Here is a 19,658-nt window from a genome sequence, read left to right as displayed (position 1 = left end):
ATGAATACGGGCGCCACAGGCGGCAGCACTTCTCGCAATGAATAACCACGTGCAAGCGTCGAGTGCCGGCGGGGCGCTGCGGAATATTTCCGGCTCTCCGCCCGAGGTGCGATTTTCGCAGGATTTTCGGTATCTTACAGAGGAGTCTTAGAGAAGTATTGGCGTGATATTTTCGACCTGTGACATTATTGTGTTGTCATTTACGCCCCGCGGTGGCTGCTGCTAAGCACTCGGGTTTGGTTCCCGGCGACGGCCGCATTTCGATCGCGTTCTCTCAGTGCGCTTCACATTCGGCCGCTTGAAGTGAAGCGCTAGGAACACGTTCGCCTCCAGGTTTTATCCAAACCGACAGGCTCCAGTTCCGGGCGCTCGGAGGCGCTCCCACATTCAACCTGCAGGAGCGCGACCGAGATCTGAGAGAAACTTGATCACGTCGCTAGTCCGATTGCTTTGGGTTGGGGCAGGCTATCTCGGGTTTCAATCTCGAGAGGACTCAGTATATCGCGGCGAACCGTGTTGGGGCACGGTGGGAGACGGTTCTATTAGATTTAGGTGCCCACGTGATCAGTATTAAACCGCAGTTTTCCGCTTCCCGCATAAGCCCAGAGTCGTTTTGTGACGTTAAAATCTGCGAATCAAACATAACTTATTAACATCTGCGTTGAGCGAAGGTCCACGCATTCTGAACCCTAGATAAAATATTCACGAAAGTCGGATATTCCTAAAAAAGAAAAAGCGGGAGCAGCTTGCATAGTGGTGCAAGGCTGGAGTCAACAGCGGAGCTTGTAATCACCTAGTTTTTACGTGGCTTGCCTAAGTTTGTATGTTTTGCGAGGCTATGCTAGGTTTTGCTAAGATTTTGGTAGGTTTGGCTGCTTACATTTCTAGGTTTTGCGAAGTTATGCTAGGTTTTGCTAAGTTGTTGTCTCGGCGGGCTTGAAGCTGGAAGTGTTCGAGCAGTCGCAGGGCCGGGATCGCTCTCTCAGCGATTTCGAGCGTTCAGGCGGCGACTCTCGCGTTCCCTAGACGGAAACTCGGCATACTCGACTCGGCGTCGCCTCTTCTCAGCCGCAGCTTCGGCGCGGTGTTCCGGATCAGCTCGGCGGCGACGCATCGCTTCTCGCTTGGCAGTACGGCGCTCTTCCTGGTGAGCCGCGTCTTCTTCGGGCGTCCGGACTTTCTTCGGTCTTCCCATGGCACCAGCACGTACAGTACGCACGGAGTAGAGGAAACGAGAGGTGTGCCGCCGCGCCGGCCCGTGCGTTTACTCGCCTGTGACGTCACGACTCCGCCATACGCGCGTGGAGTGCGAGGAGGTTACGTGGACGGTGCTCTCGCAGGTGGTTGCTAGGCAACACGAGGCGGCGCACAGCTGGGCTGAGTTTTCTGGTAACGCTCCACTGCGGAGCTAAAGCTTAAATAGCTCCGCTGTTAATAATTAGCGACAGTACTCGTTTCTGCGAGCCAGTTTCGGTAACTTGGACGTGGGTGCCTCATGACGTCATTGGCTCTCTGCTTACCTGGGATCGCTGCAGCTGCCACAGCGCGAGCGCAGCCGCAAGGAACGCTTGCAGCGCTCGCGTTTATTTCGTCACACGCATGTATGTCCTACATTGCTACGCGAGGTCGGCAACTTTTTGTGTTTCGGCGCCGCGGTAGTGTCGATGATTTCGAGATAAACTTTACCGTCCAAGTAAAAATATAAGGGCTTTCCAGTATTGAAATATTTGCATGCGATAAGCCTGCGGTGTTTATGTACCACTGCGGAAGTACGTGTCTCTGCTCCTTGAAACGACGCCGCCCTTTGGAGTCATTTCATGATTTCGTGCGGGCATATGCGAGAAGTGGCCATCACTGCGCGAGCCGTGATCGAACCTAACCTGCTCGAACGAAATGCCTGCCTGCACTGTATACGCCAAAAACCTTCGTGAAGCGATCTACGGTTATATCTGGTTTTATTCAGCTTCGTGCTTTTGAGCACCTAAATTTCACCAGTATTGTGCGTTTATTATTGTTCTCTTGTTTCGAGCGACGCGATTCTGAGTGCGCTTGAGTCAAGTCAAACGCGCATGGCTAATGAGACGATGGCTCGTCTGTGTCGGCGCGGCACCGTTTTCTTTTCTTTCTTTTTCTGGATCTAGGGATTCGCATAGTGCTTAACCATAGAGTTTGTTGATTCTGTTTTGCTCGTGTTATCCATCGCAGCGTGCTGCTGTGAATGTTGGAGTGTCAAGATTGAAAGTTTAACGGTGTCGAGTTTGTCGGGCTTTGTTATATACTTTAGGGAGAGAGGGGGAGCGTACTTTTTCTCCTGTATTTTTCCTTTACTATACTTGACTGCGTATTTGGCAAGGGGACTTCTCAACTGCGTAATATAGCACTCAACTATTTTTGAATGGCTTTAAGAAAGACAGCCGATGGAGCGCCCGCGAGTGTGTACTCAGCGGACTTGGGCCCCGCCGGGTCCACGTGCCAGTACTAATCTTGAGCCAAGGTGAATTAGTCCTCGCTGCTGTGGTGATTGCAGCCTGCAGGAAGAAAAAACGGAAATAAGAGAACTGTAATTAAGGTGACCAGCTTGTTGAACGCAGCGACCGGCATTCTTTTTTTTTATTTGCGCTTAATGAGACCCGGTAGAACACCGCGGCAGTACGCTGCTCTTTTTGTTTTCATCGACAAGAGACACGTTCGTCACCGTAGCTGCAGCACACATGCTGCAGTTATTGACAAGTTTTTGCCGACGCGTGAGCGCTCTTACACCACCTGTCCACGGCGCCGCCTCGTCGCGCATGCACTCTCGCTGTTGCCGTCGATCGGCACGGTGTACGTGTGTGCACGCTTGCTGCGGAGCGGCACGTCGCGCTGATGCCACTTGCGTTGGGGCTACCTTTCCTTAGTTCCCAATGCCTTCTTTCTTTTCTTTCTTTTTGTTGTTGTTGAGGACATTGCTTCACGTGTACATGTTCGCAGCAGTGCCGCCAGCGCTCCATGACCTTATTTCTTGTTCCTTCGTTTATATGACATAGTTAAGAATAGTTAAGCTGCGCGAAGCATCTCGTTCCTGCGTTTACAGCGCCAATTTAGTGGCCACGCCGTGCTAACGCGTCTCTGACTGCAAGGCTATGTATCACGCATTTCAGTGCATCTTATACCCAGCGCACACGTGTACTGCTGTGTCGCTGAATGCGAGCGCCATTACCCGCCAGGCTCATTGGCTACAGATACCGCTCTGCTGCTGAGCGCGAGGTTGCGGGTTCGATACCCGACCGGGCGGCGGACGCATTCCGTTGATGAGTGAATGCACAAACGCATGCGCGCATCATTTCATCGGCTACCCGAGATTCGCAGGGATGCGTTCAGAATTCACATACGGCGGCTTCATCTCGTAGCCTTTTTGCTGCTGCGGGTCGTTGAACGCCGTCCACCAGCATCACTGCTGATGCGCTGGCCGCGTATAACGAAACTGCTTCTGCTGCACGTGTAGCGAGTGCGCGTGCTTGGAAAGAGGGGGAGCGAGCCAGCTTTGTGCCCACCCTCGATGCTACTTTCCGTATATAGTGTCCGATAGAAGACACCGCGGAGGCCGTATATTTTGGGGCTCTCAAATAATTTCCATCAGGCACAGTTGTTTGTAAAGCTCACTGAACGTTCTCACGGCCACCAAGGAGCGCCTGCGTTGCTGAGTGCGCGCAGGGTTTGAACCCGCTACCTGACCCGCTCAGCAGCAAAACGCCATGTCAACTACAGAGAGCGCACTGAAGAAATTATATTGAGGCCATGGACTCGACCGGCACAGAAAGCCACTGGAACTCTGCGGGACCGTAATATAAAGACGACTGTGCTCTGCGGCCGCCTTTGAATGCAGACAGTGAACGCTGTGCGCGTGCATGCGTTGTTAAAAACTTCGAGGACGCTTAAGCTTCGCCTTTAAGAGTGGAACGCGATAGAATTCAAATATCCCTGACCGCTTCTCATGCTTCCCGGTAGCTGCAGCGTATGCAACCGTAATTTTTACCGGGAAAAGCTGGCGGCGAACGCTATGTACGAAGGCGGTCTTTTTGGTAGAAACGCAGCCTCTTGCGTGAGCCGCGATGTGGCAAAGGCGAGCGCCATCTGGAGGTGTTGCAAGGAAGCGGGCGCGCAGTTCCGTGGCCTCCGAGATATCCGCGCGCCGGCGCGCACAGACGGCGGATGCCGTGGCCGGTCTGTGATTGGTAGAAACGCTGGAAAAGGAGTTTTGAGTTTTCGCGTAACATAATTACGTTGTCTCGTATATTAAAATTTCAATCCGACGCTATCATGTCTACAGGTTGTGTGCAAGTCGTACTTTAAGATTTTTCTGCGTATTTTAGCTTGAGAAATTCAGTTCAGTACCTTTCTTCCGCCACATGGAGGGCCTGGGTATGGGTCGTTCGAAAATCTTTTCGCCGAAACGACCTCCGACGTCGAATGCCGACGCCGGATTTTCTGCGACATCGGGCCCTTAACGCTATCGCGTTAGTATTGTCTTTCCTTTTTCCGCTTCTTCGCGCTTCCTCTTCTCTCAATGTATGCTCTCGCTTTCTATCTCTAGCCCTGATTTTAAAGTTTACAAATGAGGCGGTAGCTCCGTAGCTCTTACAACGTTTCATGTTTCCAGTGAGGAAGAAGGTTGCAGAGACAAAACACTGCAGTAAGAGCGCTTGCATTGTGGTCGCAGTTCAATGACTACATGCAGTAGAAAGCAGGAGGATGCAATCAAGGACGCTCAGGTGGAGCTGTAGTAGAACGCCGCAGCTGGCCTAACGCGAGGGAAGGGTGGACGCTGTAGAGTTGCGTGAAAAACGGGGGACGTCACCGGCACCGCCACCGGGAACCGCACTTTGCGTGGCTGGGCCGAATGGGCTACTTCGCGCGCTCTCCCCGTGGAAAGAGTTTCGTGAAGAATTTGCGACTGCTCGGGGGGCTGGTCTCGGACGGCTATTTTCAGCCCACTTTCTGCATCTCCTCTCCTTTTGGTGCAGCGCCGATTAAGCTCCCTCGCATCTGATAGTGGCGTACCGCGTACACGTGGTTTTAACGTCCCCCTTGTAAGAACACTCGCCTCTTAGGTCCTGGCTCAGCGCGTCCAATAAAAAAAACGTCACCACCGTCCGGGCGAGGTAACAAAAAGCTGGGCCCGCCGGGTATTTTTTTTTTTTTTTTTTGTAGAAGTCTTTCTCTCTCTCTCTTTTTTTTTTTTTAATTCGTTAGCATTGGGAGCGTCAAAGAGGAAAAGAAGTACTTGTGTAAGTTGCGGGAAGCCGGTCACGCGGTAGAGGCACATATATATATTAGTGCAACTGACGGTAGTCAGCTCCGGCCTCTCTCTCTCTCTCTCTCTCTCTCTCTCTCTCTCTCTCTGGATCACCGTCAGTTGCACTTCGCTCCTCGAAGAGGCTGGACGTGTGTCGAGTCAGTTCTTGAACAGCACTTTGCAATGTGATGAACGTGGTTCAAATCATGGATCTGGGGCCCCAAGGAGGCGCGACGTAATGTCTGAAGCATTTCTCTCGCATTTCCATAACGTCGCGAGTGCATTTCCACGTGCACGTCGTCACATTTAAAAGGAAAACAAACGATGGAGGGATCTCGCATTCAAATGAAGAAAGATATGCGAATCCCGCGCGCTGTGCGAATCGATGTAGGCGAAGCTTTGTATGCTGTTTGCTTTGATTCAAGATAATTAGTGGTGATGTTTGTGGCGCATGTGTAATTTCTTCAGCGTTCAGTCCAATACGAGAGTGGTTAGTTGATGTTAAACCTTACCTTGCATGCACCACGGCTGTTTCCTTGCGTAGTACACAAAACACACAGGGAGACGTGTTTGCTTGAGGCGTTGTGCGTCATTGTTCTGCGTCACTGCTTGGACTTCTTGTCCGCAGTATATTATAAATAAATAAATAAATAAATAAATAAATAAATAAATAATGCCTGAGAGGGTTGAGCATTATCATTGCCTCACCTGACACATTGCCCATCGTAGCAGAAGTGTCCAACTTAAATTGAATTATTGTGGTTGGCGCATCATAGCCGTAGCCGGTTTTGCGCCAGTAAACCCTACACACCATACTACTTAAATTGAATTATGGGCCTGTACGTGATTCAATTAACGCAACTGTATGTATACATTGTACTACATACATTCGCGGTCTGCACCACTTTTCACTGTGTAACAACGACGCTCCTGTTGCCCGCGACGCTTTTTTCGAGCCTGGGTGTCCTCGACGGTGACTGTACGGTTTGTAGCCAATTCACTGGCGCGTGATTACGTGCTTCTTCTGCATGCGTGGTCAGCACGCTGTTGAGACCCCAGCTCCATGCGTTCTCTTCAGGCAATGGATGCTTGTTTCTGATGTTTACATTATCACAGCCCAGCACCTGCATTTTTGTCGCATAGCAAAGCAAGCACAGCACGTGCCATATGCACAAACTGTGCAACGCTACCGTGGCGACGCCGGCCGGGTGGTGGTGATGATGATGATGATGATGGTGATGATGATGGTGATGATCATCATCATCATCCCCTTTGAATGAAACTGGGCGGTGACAAATAGTTACCTAGCCTGTTTGGTTGAATCAGGTACGCTATACATGTTTGTTATCTAGCATTTTTTATACATATCCTTAACCTTTCTTTTTTTCTTCAATATCTACCTTGCACCGCTAGCTATGGCTTTAAGAGATCCGGTCGTATCAATCTCTTCCGTATTTTTTTTTCACCAACACTTTAAACGTCTCTTGCTTATCTCGACTGCTGACCGGTTGACGCTTCCGTCCACTTTAAACCCAAGCGCTTCTGGGAGGTGTACGTCACCTGCGGTTCTCATTAGGTGAATCCCTTTGCATTGCATTAGGATGAGCATAGTGGTTTCTGGATCTTTGCTGCAGCATATACATGCCTCATCTAGTTCCGAATATTAAAAGCTGGCGCTGCTGTCGGCGTGACGTGGGATGAGGGATCACGTGGACACAGCGGCCGCGTCGGCTGCTTCGGAACCAACGAAGCAAGCTGAAAACGTCCTGAAAAGTCCCACCTGCGCTGAGTTTCTGATTAAGTGGGGAGGTTTTCCCGCTTCGGGTGACTACTTGAAAAGTCTTGAAAGCACTATAATAGGTAGTGGCTACCTTTGAAGGCGTCCAACATGGTAGGCTACTGTTCGGTGCCGCAGTGCCGGACCTACGCAACGGAGCCCGGTGTCAGCCTTCACACGTACCCGTGAGACAAGAAGCTGTCTGAAGCTTGGATCGCGAAATTTAGAACCGGCGAGCAGCCATCGGCTACAACTCGGGTGTACAGTAAGCACAGCCGCGAGGAAGAGAGAGAGAGGCAAGGGAAAAGTCAGGGACGTTGACCAGAGGGGAAGATCCGGTTTGCTACCCTACGATGGGGGAGGGGGAGGTAGAGTGAAAACAAAGTAGAGATAAAAAAATAAAGGACCATAGACATACAATCACAGTCGGTCACTGTCGCTGCATACTGTCACCGCACAATACAGTAGCACTTGCAGCACTATAAACATCTGTTCAGGCTGCAGCCGCTTGTCCAATTCTGTTGCCTTTAAAAACTGCAACAGTGCCCTCGTCGCCCTCTGCTGCGATGGCCCTTGTGATGGCGGCATTTTAAAATAAGTTCCTCTGTTAGCGGTCTTCGGTGAAAGCGCGCTATCGCGATTGCGAGCGATCGTCTCTGCAAATTATAGCGAGGACAGTCAGATAGAGGGTGTTGAAGAGACTCCTCGTTACCACTGTCATCACACGAGGCGTCGTCGGCCCATGCGATTCGGAAAGCAGAAGATTTGTGAAGTCCACCCCTAGCCATATTCGACAAAGCAGGGTAGCTTCGCGACGGCAGAGTCCAGCTGGAATGCAAAGGCATAGAGAGGAGTCTAGGTTGTGCAGCCGGTTGTTTTGAAAACTTCTTGCGTTCCACAAGGAGAACGTGATATCACGGCTGAGCATTCGAAGTTTTCTAGCGACATCTGTCCTTGATAATGGTATTGGCTCCTCTTCGTCGCCTTAAAGCGCCGACCGAGCAGCGTTATCGGCGTGTTCGTTCCCTATGACGCCGGAGTGACTTGGAAGCAACTGAAATGTCACGTGGTGTCCTTTCTCAGTCAAGGTATGGATTAGTTCTCTAATCTCGATTACCAGTTGTTGTTGTGGTTCACGCCGCAGGGCTGATAGCAAAGACTGCAGTGCTGCCTTCGAGTCATTGAATACTGACCATCTTCGAGGTTGTTCTTGGCTGACGAGACGAAGTGCAGCGCGAAGAGCTGCAAGTTCCGCAGCCATCGGTGTCGTTGAGTGACATATCTTGAAACTGATGGTGGTGGCTTTCGCTGGGAAAACCATGGCTCCAGAGGAACACTGGAGAGTTGCCGACCCATCAGTATAAATATGTACGTGGTCGCAAGCCCCGCAAGCCGCTTGCGTCCCCTAACCTAACACTGTCTATTACTCCCCGAACGCTGTTCATGTCGCGGCGAGTCTGTGACTGCGGTCGTGACACCACTGACAGGAAGCGTCGCCGCGCGTGTCTCTGCTTCGCCCGGCGCATGTTTGCCGCGGGCAAACGTGGCGCGCCCTGCCTCGAGGCCTCGGCGCTGTTGGCGCGTGCTGAGCCGCTCGGGGATCGACGGGGGGACGATGCGCTCTTCTCGGCCGGCTTTCCCGCGCTCGCGTGTGTGCACGGCGGCTTAGCGGTCGCGAGGTGTTACCGCATTTTGCGCGGTGCACTCGTCGCACTGTGCGTAGTTCGTGGGTGGTTTTGTTGCTGCCGTTGGCACCCTCGTACGCGCACACGTGCGTACGAGGGTGCCACGGTCGGGGGCTTCGATGAAAGTTACTCAAAGCAAATTAACGCTTTGCTGCAGCGGAGAGAGTATGTAACGCACAGCAGTTTTCTGTGCGGGAACCCGGGCAATCTGAGTTGCACTCGGCGCCAGTGTGTGCGGCTAGCACGCTGATCCACACCCTTTCTCGTCCTAAAAGGAAAAAGAAAAAGAACGGCAAAACTCATCCTACGAGCGTGGCGTGCCAGTTTTTCGTACTCGTGATAGCTCGCGCTTTGTGAAAATATGTTAGGCATGCTTCGTCTCCGGAATCGGCCCACATTTTCCAGTATACACTCCTCGTATAGCAGCCAACACCGCTGTGCTCGCGTGGAAATGTTGCGACGCCGTGCCGCCCTAATTATGATCGGTCCAGGTCGAACAGCTTTTAACGTTTCATCGCCGGAGCACAAGTGTCATCATCGTTTTAACGTACACCACATGGCATAGTCTTACATGTGAGGTATGTATTAAATAAATAGCCTGATGAGGTCACAGTGCGTGTTTCTCTCGCTTACGCCTCGTCTAGTACCTGTGTGGAACCCAACAGTCGCACGCTGTAGCTCGTGTCGAGCGGCCAGAGTAGAAGCCACGCCGTCGGCGTCACACGACCGTCGTCTTGTCGCTGTCGTCACGCAGGCGCTCGCATCCGACACATAGCTGTTCGTCTTATTCAAACACGCCGGTCCACCTGGTAACGCTTTGCGTAATTGCAAAGTGTGATGGGTAGCCAGCTACCACCAAAAATGTTTCTCATAACCTCCATTCCCACGGTGCGTGGAACTTTTTCGGTATTGTTAGTACTAAGCATGAAATGCTTTTAGCTCCCGTTGTCGGAAACCTTCAAGTGACCTTGAGCTAAAGACCGGAGGCGTTAGTCGGATACTCAAACGAGAACATCCGGGCTAGTTGCGACAACAAAACGATATCCGATCAACCGCCTCTGTCGCTGCAATCGAAGACCATGCCACATTTAAAGTTGCGATTAACAAGTTATTGTTAGAGCGCTCCTCTCTGTAATGTCCTCGGGTCCTTAGAGTATGAAAATAAATAAACCAGTCAAAACTTACGAAAATGCCGTCTCTGGCCCCCGACCCTCTGTACAGGACCGCATTACATACGCTAGTTACTGCCCAAGCAAGTTACAAAAAAATATTGCTTCCGATTTCTTCCTAATGTTTCTGACAATCCAACTTAAGCTGTAACTTCTAGTACGCTGAAATTTTATTCGTCATTTCCAATAGGGCGACGTTCAAAAGGCAGATACAGGGCACCATACACTTCATTGTCATCTTTTGGCGCTGAGACAGCGTTGCCTGTGCTCTTTTGAACGCCAGCGGTCCGTGAGTTCGGCGGCGTAGGTTTTGCGTCGCCTCGAGATATGGCGCCACGCTGCGTGGTGCCTCCTTCAGGCGCTTTTCTTTTTCTCGCTGGGAAGTGTGCTTTGTCTCCCTGTCATCATCGTCATCAAAAACATTTATTGGTCTCTGCAGGGTCTTCTTGGATGCTCTTGACTGGGTTTAGCATGGGTGGGGCCCTATGTCCAGGACTCCAACGGCCTCAGCTGCCCTGCGTGCTCGCTATACACGAGGCCAATTTGGTCCTCGTAACGGTCGCTGGCCAGCAGTGCCTCCCATTGCGCCACGCTTGGATTTATGATTTTGGGGACTGCTGTTATGAGTTGGCATTCCCATGTGGTGTGATACAAGGTGGGCTTTTGACCGCAGCCCGGGCATTTAGCTGCGTATCTGGTGAGGTACAATTTACTCAGTAGGTTTAGATTGAGGAAAGTTTCTATTCGGAGCTGTCTTCAATCAGTAGCCTCCGCCCTCGTGAGTGATTTATGTGGGGGAGGATATCGTATCCTGGTTCCCCTGTAGTGTGGCAATAAAGCGGAGTATTCATTTGCAACGGACGGTAAATTTTCGAGAGCGGATTCTTCGGGTGCTTTGATTGCAAACCCTCGAGCTACCCTGTGCGCCTCTCTGGCGTCTTTCGCTGCCTGTCGTGCCGCCTTCAGCCGGTTTTCTGCTTCTAGCTGGCCAGCGTCCATATTGACACGTGGACTTGTTTATCTTTTTCAGGTGAGCGCTTTTCACCGTCTAACAAATATCGCTCAGCGCAGGACGCGCCTGCATGTCTCGGAAGTTTCTGGAATGTTATAGATGGTTCTATCCGCTGTCTGTTGTCGCCGAACCTTGTGTAATCTGATTGCATGCATGCGCGACGCGGATGGTGTAGAACTTTCTGGAAGACACGCGGGCACCAGCGATAACTCTGGAACGTTCGATGGCTCATGTATAAAAGCTGACGCGCTTGACCCGCTGATCAGATTTTCGACGATCGCCGACTGTGTTCGCTGCTATCGTTGTTCTTTGAGTGTAGCTTGCTTTGAGGGCGCAAATTCGCCCAGTAAGACCCTAGTTTCGTCAATCACAGTTTTTCTGCATTCTTCACAGTCACTACTACGTGATAATATGGACCAGTGCGCAGTATGGCGTGGTGTGGTGTGGTGTGGTGTGGTGGGGTGTGCCGTTGTAAAAATGCTCTACACCCATTTTAAGATTGTGGCTAATATCATCTCCAACCAATCTGTTTACCTGTTGCCGTTTCATGCTTACGTCTACTGTCGATTATAGGAGAGAAAGCAACTTTTTTTTTCATGACACTTCTTTGACACTGCAGGCTTCATTCAGGCATTGTAGATAGGTTAATGCAACGCCACCGCCGCTACTGTGCATCCGCCAAGTAGAGCTTTCTGATTCTTTCCCCGCACTGCTGGCGCCGCAGTAATGACGAGGCTGATCTATTGGCATCCCCTTTGAAACGCGGTGGTGACAAATGGTCACCTAGCCTGCTTGATTTAACCAGGCATACTGTACACGTTTTTCATTCGAGCATTTTTGTATACATCGCCTTAATCCTTTTTCCCCTCATTACATACTTTTCTCCCCCGGTACATACCTTGTACCGCTACCTATGCCTGTAACGGATCCGATAGTATCAATTTCTTTTCTGCTTTTTTTTTTTCACCAAAACTCTAAATGTATCTTGCTTATCTCGACTGCTGACCGGTGTTAATGCTTCCAAATTTAAACCCCAGCGTATCTCGAAGGTGTATGTTACCTACGGGTCTCACTAGGTGAATACCTTCGCATTCCCTTAGGATGTGCTCATCTTGTTGCGAATATTTGCTCCGGTATGTCCTTAGACAACCAGCTCGAGCGTCAAACAGCAAGGGACTGCCTTTCGTGTTATCGTACAGGTTTTCGTTTCTACTTTCTTTCTTTTCATTCTTGTGAATCCCGTTGGCTTTTTTTTTCCATTCTTTGCACCCAATTTACTCTCTGTTTCTCTCTGTTTCTCTCAATTTCTTTTTGATGACTCTTGGTTGTCTATGTACACTTTTGATTACCCTGTACTTGGTTGCCAACTTTCTTGACCTCTTCCTCCATTCTATGTCCATGCTTTTAGCATACAGATACATGTGCACTTTAGCCGCCAATTTATTTTGATCCATGTTCATGGGTCTTTCTTCAAAACTAATTTTGCTGTGCGCTTTTCTGACTTCAGCAGAGGCCCAACCCGTGTCACCCTGCGCTGCCTCATTTGTGGTTTCGCCGTGGCCAACCGGCCTACCGATCTTTCGTTAACTTCCAACCCCGACACGATATTAGGTATTAAGCACAGAATAGCATTTGCGAACGTTAGCGCTGGCACCATTACTCCTTTCCAGATTCCACCTCATAATTATTGTGGCCTCAGAGTGCTCCATGTTTCATTATTGCTGCATTCCGCTTCCCTTTTATTTTCACATTATCTTGGTGGGTTATTAAGTCTTTTCTTCCTATACGACGTGGTATTTATATTGCTTGAATATGAGTATGACCTGCTGTTGAATTGACACCACGTAATTACTTGTCTCTTCATTATAGATCATAATTCCCTATTTCTCTGTGCTAAACTGAAAGCCGAGAATTGTCGCTGCGTTGCCACAGATATTCGGAAGTGTCTGTGAATCTCCTGCACGGCCTGCTAGTATACAGCACTATGTCGTCCGCATACATCAGTCTAGGGACCTTCTGGTGCAGCATTTGTCCATTACGCGTGCGTGATAAATCAAACCCTAATTCACTGTTTTCCAGTCGTCTTTCTATACCCTTATCATAAAATTCAACAAGGACATTCTTGCTTCAGTCCTTGGTGAATTTCCACCACTTCATTACATTCACGCTCTTCTATAGCTTGCTTTGTTTCCTTGTTCTACCACTTATGTAGTTTCTGCTTTCCAACCCAACATCTTTTTTCCCAGTGTCTGTCTTATTCCCTGCTGCATAACGTCTACAAGTTCCTTATATTGCCAGACTGTTGTAGGAAACGCCTAGATTCGCTTTTGTGTTTGCGACCTCTGTCATTTGCTTGTCATTCATTTGTTGGAAATGAATTTTTATCGCCTCGGCGGATGCGCGAGGCCGAGTGCCACGTGGTGGTGGCGCAAGGAACCCAGCGGCGCACGTACTTCGCTGTGATTGGTTGGATCTGCTGAGGTTGGATCCGCGGTGATTCTGCAAGAAAACAGCCAGGCCGCAGCACACACAGTCACGAAACCCGGCGAGGCTCGCAAAGAAAAGCTAAAAGAGGGGGGCACACTGTTACAAAAAACGCAGGTGTAAACAGAGACACGAGAGAAACCTAAAGATCACCGTTTGTGTTGATCAAGACGGCTTCTGTATTCCCCGAGTCCCGAAGGTACGCCTCCTCGGCATGCATATAGCAGCCGACGGGTCAAACATAGGAGCTATCCGCAAGATCGAAGGCAAGGTTACAGCGGCTACCCGCCTGATCAAACGCATTACAAACAAGCACACGGACATGAAGGAAGACAGCGTGAGGTGCCTCATACACTCCTTCGCAATCAGTCACATTACTCACGTGGCTGTCTTCCAAAACTGGAATGTCACCGAAAGCGAGAAACTCAACACCATTACACGCAAGACTTACAAGACTGCCCTTGGCCTACCGGAGCCTATAGATACGAGCACTGCTCGTCTGCCACAGCTGGGAGTATATGCAACACGCCTGAGGAAATCGTGGATGGGTCAAGAGCCTCGCAACTCGAACACATGTCCCTGATAGCCACGGGTCGGTACACCCTGCAGAAACTCGGCTTCAATTACCACGTCCAACACGGTCAGAAACAGACCATTCCACCCGACATCAGCGACACGCTGATCGTCGCCCCTATCCCTCGAAACACGCAACTCGAACATAACTGGGGCCGACGCCAGGCCCGTGCCAAGGCACTGATGCGCTCCTTGGGTGGGAAGGGGGCTACGCGCTTCGTAGACGCGGCAGAATACACACAAGAACACTGGTTCACGGCGGTAGTCGTAGACGTTAACTCTCGGCTTACACACCCGTTTAGTGTCAGCACGGAACACCCAGAAACAGCGGGAGAGGTTGCGATTGCGCCTTGCTCTTGCTGACCCACTCTGCGAGGTAGTTCTAAGCGACTCACAATCCGCAGTTCGTAACTACGCGCGGGGGCGCATTTCCTCCGAAGCTCTCCAGATTCTACGGAAAGCTCGTCGACAGCACTTCGATAGCACCCCGACCATGTGGTTCCCAGGGCACGTCGTCACCCCCACCGACGAGCCCCCCCCCCCCCCCACCCCCACCCCCCTAACTTGAGCGAGGTAGCATACCGCTCTGCGCGAGAACTGACCCGCCGCGCAGAGTCGGAGACCCCCCTCTCCGAGTTCGGACCTCCTGGTGCGAAACACGGAAGAACGCTTAGTCAGATACAACAACTTCACCAAGCACTACCAGCTAGGCAGGCGATATTGCCCCCACCTCACCCCAAATTGAAACGTTGCCAGGCAGTCGTCTGGCGACAACTGCAGACACACACCTTCCCCAGACCGGAGCGATTGCGGGACATTTTTCCCGCTCTTTGCAAGTTATGTCAGGCAACTAGAGCGACGCTCTCGCACATGTTGTGGAAGTGTCCTGTTACTCCGGACAGCTCCGGACGCTCTTGCGTCGAAGTGGGCCGCCGCATTGCGCAACACCGACCTCGAGACACAAGAGTGGGCAGTCCAGTAGGCAGGCGGCGACGAGGCAAGGCCTCGGAATCACCTCATGGGAGACCTGATTCTGGGTCGTTATACTTTCCCGTATTTTCTATCCATCCGTGTGGTGATCCCGTTTGTGTGCACAAGGGCACAAACCCCGCTTGTGTTGTCCTTGTGTGGCGTTGAGGTTCTCATTCGTGTTCCTTTTGTGTGTGTGCATTATACGCCCGTACTTTCATATCAAGAATACTTACCAACTTGCTTAGCCTTCTGTGCTTTCAGGACTCACCGTTATAATTGTGTTTCGAAAAAGTTCTAGAAAACTCTTAATTGTGCTCACCGCACTTTTCTATGGCGCACGCTTCAACGCACCATCAGTGCCCCTTATACAATACACTTTCCTTATAAAAGCGCTCGAGCAGACAGCGCAACGTGTTCTCTCGGCAAGTCAGCGTCACAGCTTTTCCACAGCCGCCTTGTTTCATTGAGGTTGACTACACGACGAGACGTGTTCCGTGATGTCTACTTTTGGGTAGCACAGATAACCGGAATGTACAAGACGACTTTTCGTCCTATTCAACGTCGTCAGCTCCGATAAAAGTCAAATGACTCCTCGTTTTTTGCCCACTTCTTGTGCATTTCGTATCTCGCGTTATTTGTGCGAGTGGACTTAACGAACATTCTTTTGTGAGCCGTCTGAACATTACGTTATTATAACTTGTTGCGCGCGTTCTGGATATAAGCCGGAACGTGGTTTATTCTTTTTTTTTTTTCGGCTTCGCGAGAACTTGCCTTGTAACTCCTGAGGAAATATGTTCCATCGAATGCTGTTGGCTCAGCCATGTTGAATAATTTGTTCAATCTAACCTGCTTCCCTTTCGTCCTCTTTTGCAGGTATGCGTGAAGGAGGGATGCCTACTGAAACAGACAAGTTCATTCCAGGTAAGCGACCGACAGATTTTCTCTGCCTTGTCGTCGACGAATAAGCTTACAACGGTTGACTATGTCGTGGAGATGCCAAGAATACAGAATGAAAGAGCACGTGCCATAACGGAAACTGAATCAGATGACACTTAGGTCTGGAGTTGGAGCCAGTTCGATTTTTTGACACGTTGCAACCAATGATGTGGGCTATAGCTTATGCCGATGTTGGAACGTGGCATGGCTTCATCGAGCAAAGCCAACAGGTAGGTGAATGAGTGAACGATTAAAAAGGCTCTGATCTACCTTCTTCCATGCAGTTTATACACTGTAAAGTGATCAAGCTCGCAACCTATAATTCACAAAGCGATAACTTTGCGATAATGTCTTTGGTCGGTCGGCAACTTTGCTGTAAAGCATCATCAGGCTTCTGTGAAGTTAGGAATTTATCCTTTCCAGCTCTATTGAGGCAGCCGTCCTCTATGCTTTCCGAATTTAGCGCTCATTGTAAAATTTACATTATTCTGGCAAACTCGTAAATTCTCCCTGCGAACTTCATTTTGTCGGTTAAGTTCCATCAAGGTACCCTAGTGACGACGATGTGCTAACTTTGTGCCTCAATATTGACGTAAAGCCTAGCTGTATTGTATCTCTGAGCACGCAATTCGCGTATGATTGCATAAGTTGTACCCTCCGTGGCGGCGTAGTGGCTTTGGTGCTGTGCTGCTAAGCCCGAGGTCGCGGGATCTAATCCCGGCAACGGCGGTTGCATTTCGATGGGGGTGAAATGTAATAACACCCGTGTACCATGCATTGTGCACGTTAAACAACCCCTGGTGGTCAAGATTGTTCCGGAGTCCCAACTACGGCGTGCCTCATAAGAATATCGTGGTTTTGGCGCGTAAAACCCTGGAATTTTTTTTTTTTTTTGCATAAGTTGTTTGCGAATCGTGGCGCTCGAGAACGGCAAGCGTCCTACGAAAAAAGTTCGTTGAACGATCAAACAAAAATATCTAATTCCTAAAATAACATGCTAACTGGCGACAAAAAAAGTTTGCGTCATGGTCGCCGATTTGCGTGCAGAATAACCAGCTAGGTGCAAAAAAAAAAGAAATATATGCTGCTTTAGTCCTATTTATTTTTTTGTCATTTTGATTAGAAATCATATCGTTCATTTTTTGTTGCGTTTTTTGAGATTATATAGTTGTATGCTGCGCCGCGTGAAATCACAATGCGTTCTACCCCGAGTGGCTCACCATTATCTGTGTGTTTACAAGCCTATTGCGTTATTATCCGGTGCACAACTATGTAATTTGGTATTTTTCGCGAGCCTTTGACGGGTTCGCTCTCAGCGGAAGCCGTTCTCGATGTATTTCTTCAGCAGAAGGATCTGCCGCAAGTTTTCTTTCTCTCTCTGCTAGCAATCACTGAAATGGAAGGCTCCTGCGTACGCCTAGCAAGTTGTCGACAGAAGAGCAAGCCTTTAAATTAATGAGAGAGAGAGAGACTTCTAGGTTTTCCGCGCTCGCCGCTTGTCGATTCACTCGCCTCCACATGACGGTTAACTACCGCCGGCTGTTAGCTGCGGACCGTGGACTGGCATCGGTCAAGTTATCCGAACGCAGTCACTCGCCGTCGCATTCCGATTAAGGTGCGCATGTGCGCGTCGACCATGCCGCCGGACCCGGCAGACATGAAAGGGACTTCTTCAACGGCGAGGCTTTCTTTCTGAGAAACCCGTGTGGGTTTCCTTTGTAATTCGGGTGGATGCCAATTTTTACGCTTTCATGTGCTTTCCTTCACCTTGCGGGCTTCCGCAGGACAGAGTTATGATTTTGAAGTTAGAAACATTCGCTTACTAACTGATGTGGTGTCAGCGCACACAAGTAAACATGAACACATCACACTCGCTGTCGAAGCGCTGGTGCGAGCAAGCGCGGCAGCAGCAGCGAGCGAAGGGACCTTCGTGCTGTCTATCGCTACAACGCAAGAGTGGCGAGAACACAACGCGCACAAATGTAGGGTCCGTCTGCAGATCCCTTTCAGGATACGGCGCGCGCGGCCGTGCAAAGTACGCACTTGGTGGTGGAGTTTAAGCCGCGCCCCTTCCTCCCGCGCTGCCTCCCCACTTTCCTCTCTACCGTGCGCAAGATTGAGGCGCGATGGCGCGATCGTCAGTTCTACTTGCGCCCGGGCGCGAAATACTCAGTTGCTGCCGAAGCAAAACGCACCCCCCCCCACCCTCCCATTCCCCCCCCCACGGCCTTTCGTGCGACGGAACACGGCGCGTTTGCTCTCCGCTTTCCTCCTTCGCACGCGCCTGATTGAGCCGCGATCCTCGACTTCCCTGGCGTGCTTTCGCTCGCTCACGCAGCATACGACGCGCGGCGACGGCCCTAGCGCACTTGGACTTCATACGGAAGATCACGGCGACGGCAAAATGCGCCTGAATGGTCCATATGATTGTTATCGCAATAAAAACGGATAAAAGAAAGATAAACATTAAAATGTCAAGCAAACTCCGGCAATATTTTTAACAGATTATGGTATGAAATTTACGAGAAAAAGTACACATCACTGATAGTAAATCACACCAACAGCGGTAAAACTTGCTGCGCGTGTGTGACTGCGCGCGCACGCGTGCGTGCGTCGGCAGTGTTGGTAGGCGCTTAAAGCGAGTCGCAGCAACGAAGCGCGGACAATCAACAAAACTGAGCTTAATGAAATGCATGAATGAAGAAAAAGAGCATGGCACAATCGGCAGACTACTTTTGTCAAGTTGGCTTCGTTGGATATAGACCATGAAATCATTATTGCCAACCTCATCGACCTGAGACTTCCACCGCGGGTGATAAGATTCATCTACTCATTCCTTCAGAATCGCACATTTGCGATTAGAGTAGATGGAAGGCAAGAAAGATAGTTCACATCGAACAGAGGAGTCCCACAAGGTTCGTTTTTGGCTCCTCTTCAACGTTGCTCTAATACCTCCAGCCTGGCAACTATATCGGATTCCAGACGTGAGGTTCTTAATCTATGCGGATGACGTCACTTTGTGGTCCGTGCATGAAGATATATCTAGACAAACTCAACAGCTTCAAGAAGCCCTTGATGTTCTGAACAACTGCGCTCGGAAAGCAGGGTTGGACATTTCCGCCTGCACAAGAATCACGCAGCACCCCTTTACATTTAGACTCGGCGCAGTGACAATCCCTGAGGCTTCTGGGGTCCGCATACTGTCTCGATATTCACCACTCCGGCAGTGGTGCACATTGGCTCCGTAAAACCAGAGTTCGACAAAAACATTTCACCTTATTCGTCGCATTGCAGCAAAAGCAGCTGGAGCTCGTACTGACGTAGCTCGACGGTTGGTGCGTGCAGTCTTGCAGCCACGAATTTTATATCAGGCACAATTTCAACGGCTGACTTTGGCACAGCTGGCACAGTTGGAGACGATTAATCGCGATGCTATGCGCACAATCACAGCACTGCCCCGCATCACTCCGATAGCAATCTTACAGGAACATGCCCAGCTCAGCACAATTGCAGAGCTAATTTTGCAACGTGAAAAAGCACGTGAAATAAAAAAGCAACTTATTCCGGCTGTCGCTGCGTTGCATGCTCATTTTCAACGCGGCTCTCGGATTCACAATCAGCCCTATCCAGTGCCTCCCTGGGAATTCACCAGCATCACAACTAATAAGCCAACGAAGTTGCGACGCAGCGATACAACAAGTATTATTGACGAACACAATATTGTCACGTGGTGGTGACGTTGAAGAACACAGTAGCAACACTGTGAACGACAAAA

At 50.2% G+C, this 19,658-nt stretch overlaps 1 protein-coding gene across 1 annotated transcript in view; it reads left to right on the top strand.

Annotated features, from left to right (window-relative positions):
* LOC126542979 (diacylglycerol kinase delta) overlaps window positions 1–19,658 on the top strand; it is a 430,642-nt gene that overhangs the window by 215,406 nt on the left and 195,578 nt on the right. Inside the window, exon 2 of the mRNA XM_050190110.3 lies at window positions 15,821–15,868. Coding sequence (XP_050046067.1) covers window positions 15,821–15,868 — 48 coding nt within the window. The remainder of the gene's footprint in view (window positions 1–15,820; window positions 15,869–19,658) is intronic.

Source organism: Dermacentor andersoni, chromosome 2 (assembly GCF_023375885.2).
Source record: "Dermacentor andersoni chromosome 2, qqDerAnde1_hic_scaffold, whole genome shotgun sequence".
Taxonomy (NCBI): Eukaryota; Metazoa; Arthropoda; class Arachnida; order Ixodida; family Ixodidae; genus Dermacentor; species Dermacentor andersoni.
Note: the sequence above shows the minus strand (reverse complement) of the source record. Positions and strands in the feature narration are given on the sequence as shown.